The following is a 6,378-nucleotide window of genomic DNA, read 5'->3' as shown; positions in this document are numbered from 1 at the left end:
GTTGTGACATCACCACGCGGGTGTTCTACTGAAACCTGTTTCTCGGAAGCTGCGTTTAAGGGTAACGAGCGGCAGTGACGACTTCAATTATTGGGCTCTTCAGAAAAGATTGAAATGTCGGTATTACAAAAGGAATTTATAAAAATAATTAAAAAAAAATCATTAGGCTTGAATGGATTTTTAATATGTTAAATATGTTAAAGCAAACTTAGCTGACGTACGGACCGGAAAACAAGCTGTGGTTATGTTATTCTTATAGAGTTAGCACTAAATGAACGACCCGGTGCAGTTTTCAGTCGTAACGTCAGGATACTCTCAACCCGATAGATATCGAATCCCATGTCCACACGATTTCCACCGACAGCGTTATATAACGCGTTACATAACTACAGGCTGAGAAAGAGCCACATGGCTTCAGCAGATAAACAAGGCTTCAAAGACAAAGCCAACACATGCAGCATTTCCACAGGAAAAAAAAAAATCTTTATTAATACTTTTTAATGAATGTCAACAGCATTTTTTTTTTATTAATTTTTTTTTTGACAAAATATATACATTAAGCAACCTTCTGTTAGGTCCCAAAATAAAAATCCCAAGTACCTCTTCCTATACAAAACTAGTATATTGTTTAAACATTGTACATTCACATTTCCATAGAATCCAGAATTGTTTTTATTTATTTCTTTATTTTATTTTATTTACATATCTGTCATAATTTTACTGCTTTAAACAAGTAAAGGCAACAGCATGAGCAGAGACCTGTCTTAATTTGACCAGAAATGGACACGGAGCATGATGCAGATACGACCTCCACAGTTTAATGTGCATAACGTCTGACGGATGTCTGGAACTCCTCTCTCAATCAAAGCACATACACACACACAAAAAAAAAACACAAAACTGTGGGTCGTGTGTAAAAAAAAAAAAAAAAAATACAACAAACAAAAACAAACAAACAGAAAAAAAAAAAACTAGAGATGTACGAACTATGCTATATAAACATATGAATTACAATGTAGTTACCTCAGAAGTACCCCATCTACTCGCATGAATAATGAATTACATACTCAAAATCTTTCTATTTAAAAAGAAAAGGAAGAAAATAAAATAAAATCAAACACGTCTGTGATTACATTACTCCCTTATTTACACAACGAGCCACGTCAGGGTTGATCAGCCTCACCTGCGTGCGTATGAGCATTTGATGGCTTCAGTTTGGGGGAATCCGGTGGTTTGACTTAGCGAAGGGGGAGAGATGAGGCTGTCGCTGTTGTCTCGTTTTGTGAAAGCTCTGGTCAACTAAAGCAGACCGTTATTTGGTAGCATTCTAGGCTAAAAAAAGAAGGATAGTCTTTATTTAAAGCAGCCAGAGAGTCCTGACAGTGTGAAGCCTTGCTCGGCAGCACAGAGAAATGTCAACAAACAAAAAAGAAGAAGAAGAAGAAGAAGGATGAAAAAAAAAAAAAAAAGAAGCAGCATCTACAGGGGATACGTTAGCAATGTTTTTTTTTGTTGTTGTTGTTTTTGTTTTTTTCCTGGTTTACATTCAAAACTTACAAGATATGTGCAAAGGGCAGAGTCCTTATGGTTTATCTGTTAGGGGCTGTCCACACGTCACATTCTGGATTTAGGTTTTGTTTGTTTGTTTGTTGAAACATTCAGCGTAAGCGCAGAGAGCAGAGGTCCCCGCGGAGCAATCCTTCCTGAAACCAGACAACTCAGTGTCATTTATCATCTTCACAGTGACTCTTAAGTGCTACACCCTAGTCCTCGTCTCCTGTCCACTCCCTCAACATGGCCAGTGTGCACCCGTCGACACACGGACTCTTTCTCCCAGCGTGTACGTCTACTGCTGTGGTGGAGGGAGTTGGCCACTGGGTTCGTGTGCGTTTGTGAATTTGTTGTTTTTTTTGCTTTTTTTTTTTGTTTTGTTTTTTTAAATAACACTGGGGGAAGGGCGGGGCAGCGGTAGCAGAGCAGGAGCCGGCACGATCTTCATCAGCGTATCCTCCGCTCTTAGCATTCAGAGGAGGTGAAGGGGACTCCACGTGGTTATCAGTCTTTGGTTTCCAGATGTAAGGGGGGCACTTGTTTTAGGGCCTGGTGCAGGGCTGGAGAGTCTGTATGAGCATGAGAGGTGGCAGGGGACGCTACTCTGGGCGACACGATGAACGACAAGGGGTGTTTCTCAGGAGATAAGCCTGGCGTGGAACCCCCGAGGCCGGGGTACAGCATGGGCATGCCCCCTGGGTACCAGCACTTCTCCAGAACGGGGAGGTACGCGGCAGCAGCGGCCGCCGACACAGGAGGGAGGAGGTAGAAGGGCATGCATAGGGGTGGCTGGTGGGAAGAGAAGCTTGCATACCCACCGTGACCCAGCAGAGACTCATCCTCAGAAGAGTCCGACCTCTGCCGTTTGGCCTGCGGCTCATCCCACTCCTCCTTGATGCCGTATTTCAATTCGGCGCCCTCTTTGCTGTAGTAGCTGGGCCGCTGAGCTTTGGAGTCACGCTTGTCTTTGTCCAGCTCTCCACCGTAGCCGCTGTCCGTGTCCGTGTCGCTTCCGCTCTGCTCGCTGCTATGCGGGTAAGTCCTCTGGATCACAGGGACGCAGTTTTTGGTGTGGCCCTCTGGCATTCTGGCTGGCACCACCACCGGCTTCTCGCGAATCTCATGGACTTTGTGTGATGGCGAAGGCGCGTCCTGCCGCGGGCTGATCGGCCGCTGCGGCAGCTCGGAGGCCACCTTGTGCAGATGGTTCAAGATGTGCGTAGGAGTCAGATCCTGCGCGTTCTCCTGGTTCGCCATGTACTGCAAAACCTCCTTGGCACACAAATGGAAACCAGAGCGGAACATCTCCTCGCTCTTCTCCAAGCTCCCATTGATGTGATCACCTGCAGCAACACACACACACACACACACACAAGTAGATTACACACGAGTACAATCTCCTCTCAGAGTTCATCCCTCTCAGCCGGTTACATAAAACCCGCTGATGGTGCACGACAGACAGGAACAGACCTTGTGAGAATGGATCATGTTAACTCAGGAGGTTTTTATATTTAAATATTTGTTGATGTTTTTTTTTAAAAAATTTATTTGAAATGTACACGAGTGACGAGGGTTCTTAAGAGTGTTTACATGACTTGCTTCTTCACATGGCGTGTTTATTCTAAGCGTTTCTCGTGGAACTCACCGATCTGCATTCCATTCTGCAGGGATATGATTTGCTGCTGCTGCTGCTCCAGCAGGCTGTTGAGAGCTTTCACGTGCTTCAACGTCAGCTCCAGCACCACGGCCTTTTCCAAATGGCCCAGCGTCTATAAAAGGAGGAATCACTCGATAAGCCTGTTTTATCTCTCTTACGTAACCCCCCCCCCCCCTCTCTCTCTCTCTCAAGCTGCCGCCACCGAGGGCGAACCCAAAGACACAACGGACATGCAAATCCAGCTTTAAAAACACAAACACTTGGAGTTTTCACTCTGCGGAGGTTTCTACACATTTCCGAGGATTCGATCTCGTGCAACGTATACATGTACAGCATCTCAGCAGCAATGTTCCTCACGCCACTCTTCTGAGTGAGCGAGCTCGGATAGAAATACATAAACAAACAAACAAACAAACAAACAAATAAATAAATACAACCCCTGTTGCTTTTTTAAACACTCCTCTAAATTTAGCAGGTGCATCATGTCCGTGTAAACATGCTTGAGAATTACACGCGTACACTGTAATGCTAATCCACAAATCTGATGTAATGTTTATATTTAGAGCAGAAACGTGTTGTTGCGAAGGTTCTACTTAACTCTCGGACTTTTCGGAATGACATTCTGCGTTTCTGTACAAGTTTACCGTGGAGTTTTGGGGATTACCTTCCTGTGATCTACAGCCGCTTTCGTGGCTGACTATAAATAATGAAGTACAAATTAAACCACGACGCAGGCTAATTAATAATAATAATAATAATAATAATAATAATAATAAGCGTGGATAATCAAGTGATTGAGTTTGAGACGCAACACTGCAGGTGGCGCTACAGGTAGACGTTTTAAGCTCTCCATCCACTCCCTCTCCACTCCCATGAAGACTTACGGAGAGTTTCAGGTGCTCTGGTAGCAGGTCCTTCAGCTGGGCGATGCATTCATTTATCCTGTCACGTCTTTTCTTCTCGATCAGGCGATGCGGCAGTTTATACGTGTCCTGCGTGAAATGAAAGAACTGTTCAAGCTCCAAAACCCCGACACTATTCATTCTAGAACTTTCAGAAACACTCATGCAGGCTTGAGGAGCAGGCATGCACACTCAGATTTAAAAAAAAAAAAAAAAGAAAAAGAAATGTGTTCGGATGGATTTATAATGAAACAGCTGAGTGAAACAGTCTGTAATGAAGTAAGTGCTCGTACCTTGGTGTCCTCGCCGCGTTTCGCACCTCTTCTGGGCTTGTATACGTACATAGGGAACTCCATGCTGTATGAAAATGACAGGAGAGAGGGAAGAGGGAAGAAGAGTCGGTGAGAGATGAAGCGGGGATGTCACGGAGTGTTTAGAAAACGCTTGAGGAACATCGGGAAACTTTACGCATCCGCGCTGAACGCGCTGTTTACGCATCATCTGCAACATGTTCCACGCTTCCAACGCGACATGAACGCCACGGGAATGGCACAACGGTGCGTTTATTTATAGGAAATGTCTAAGCACAAGGTTTTAGGACGGTAAAAATGGCTCTTACCCCGGCATGGCAGCCATGTCCAACGGGTTCTGCTTGGCCAGACGTGGAGGAGGCTGTGCGCTCGTAATCCGCTCCATCGTCCAAGTGTAGAAATAACGGCTTGGAAATAAATGTAGGATTTCTTTCCTCCTCAAATTATACTCTTAAATCAATAAATATATATATATATGTGTGTGTGTATATATATAAAAATACACACACGGATATATATATATATATATTTTTAAAAAAACAGAGTTCCTGTAAATGCTCTTAAATATATAAATATCCTCAGAAGAAAATTGTCCCACGTTGAGAAGAAGAACAAGTTTGACTTTTCCGCCGGTGTTTCCAGATTATTCTGTTCTATGAGCTGTAATGCTGTAAACACACACCGCTCGCGCGCATACACTCACACGTACACACACACACGCGCGCGCGTGCAGGACAGAGATGTTGCTGGCGAACTGGCGAGCCAAGGCGCAATAGTTCAGAAGCTCCGGTCGTCGGTTAAATGTGTGTGTGTGTGTTTGTGTCTGGAGTGTGTGTGTCTGAGTGTGTGCGGTGGGTGGACTAGAGTACGTGTAAAAAAAAAAAAAAAAAACCAAAAAAAACCTGTGACTGCAGACACGTCTCTCCTCCCTGCCTCGTCACATGAGCCTCACGTGTCGGACGGCGCTTTCAGCAGCTCTAAGTCTGTTAGAGATAAATCTCTCTCTCTCTCTCTCTCTCTCACTCACTCACCCACCCTCTCTCTCTCTCTCGCGCGCGCGCGCGCACCCTCCCCTCCCCTTCGTGTCCCGTGTACAACCACGCGCTTTTCGGGAGAGGCGCGGAGTACAGCAAGCTGAACGGCGATGTGGAAAGCCAACGGAGCCAAAAATAACAAAAAAAAGGAATCGTACGGAGCAGTGGTGTAATTGTCGGGGAACAACATCAGTTGCACAGGAGGGGGGAGGGGAGGAGGGGGGGACCCAAATGAATCGATTACTTGCCCTAATGAAAGCTTTTCTTTTTTTTAATTTTATAATTATAATATAAATATATAATATATAATATATAAATATATCATTTTAATTTATTTGCTACTCTAATATAAATATGAAAAAAGATCAAATAAGCCACCTATTAGTGGTGTTACTACCGAAGAATGATGTGGCATGATATGACAAACATATGAGCCAGATAATATCTCACATTCTTAACGAATGGATCTGTCTGTCTGTTTACTGGGCTACTCGAATACAGGGGAGCTCGAAGAACTCCACAGTGCGGATTTATTTAGCAAACAAACCAAATGAAAAATAATCAAGTTATTTAAATGTGAGCAGTGATATTTTTGGTACTTTTTCGAAGGCGGAGGATTTTTTTTTTTTTTGAAAATGATTTGTTCTATTCCACCCATAGAAGCATTGTCATTGGAATTAAATTGACAGTATCACACTGTTATTGTCATTACATTCCAGGTGGAATTAACAATAAAGTAAGGTATAAGTTAGAACATCAGAGCTCCCACTTTGAGACCGGTGGCTCTAGTGTAACTACAAACAAGAAGGATTTATTTGCTCATCAGGATTTCATTTGTAAGAAGGTATAGTCTTTGTTGACTTAGTTTATCTTATACGTCGACCGTTCTCTTTTTGAATATGTCCTATAGTCTGTTTATTTTA

The 6,378-nt window shown here is 43.6% G+C and overlaps 1 protein-coding gene across 1 annotated transcript; it reads right to left on the bottom strand.

The window, feature by feature from the left end:
- Positions 1-464: 464 nt before the first annotated feature.
- On the bottom strand, positions 465-5,445 carry bhlhe40 (basic helix-loop-helix family, member e40). Its single transcript, XM_053652980.1, has 5 exons — positions 4,730-5,445; positions 4,404-4,467; positions 4,093-4,200; positions 3,197-3,320; positions 465-2,894 (listed from the first exon to the last, which is right to left on the bottom strand). Exons 1-5 carry the CDS (start codon positions 4,804-4,806, stop codon positions 2,056-2,058), a joined length of 1,212 nt encoding a protein of 403 aa, XP_053508955.1. The 5' UTR covers positions 4,807-5,445; the 3' UTR covers positions 465-2,055.
- Between the last annotated feature and the right edge of the window lie 933 nt (positions 5,446-6,378).

Source organism: Ictalurus furcatus, chromosome 21 (genome assembly GCF_023375685.1).
Source record: "Ictalurus furcatus strain D&B chromosome 21, Billie_1.0, whole genome shotgun sequence".
NCBI lineage: Eukaryota > Metazoa > Chordata > Actinopteri > Siluriformes > Ictaluridae > Ictalurus > Ictalurus furcatus.
Note: the sequence above shows the minus strand (reverse complement) of the source record. Positions and strands in the feature narration are given on the sequence as shown.

Excerpts from the sequence above, each read along its gene's own strand:
- bhlhe40 (XM_053652980.1), bottom strand. The coding sequence starts at position 4,806 with ATGGAGCGGATTACGAGCGCACAGCCTCCTCCACGTCTGGCCAAGCAG. Across the intron at positions 4,468-4,729 it reads GACATGGCTGCCATGCCGGG|CATGGAGTTCCCTATGTACG; the intron begins GTAAGAGCCATT and ends ATTTTCATACAG. Across the intron at positions 3,321-4,092 it reads CAGAGCACCTGAAACTCTCC|ACGCTGGGCCATTTGGAAAA; the intron begins GTAAGTCTTCAT and ends CTCCTTTTATAG.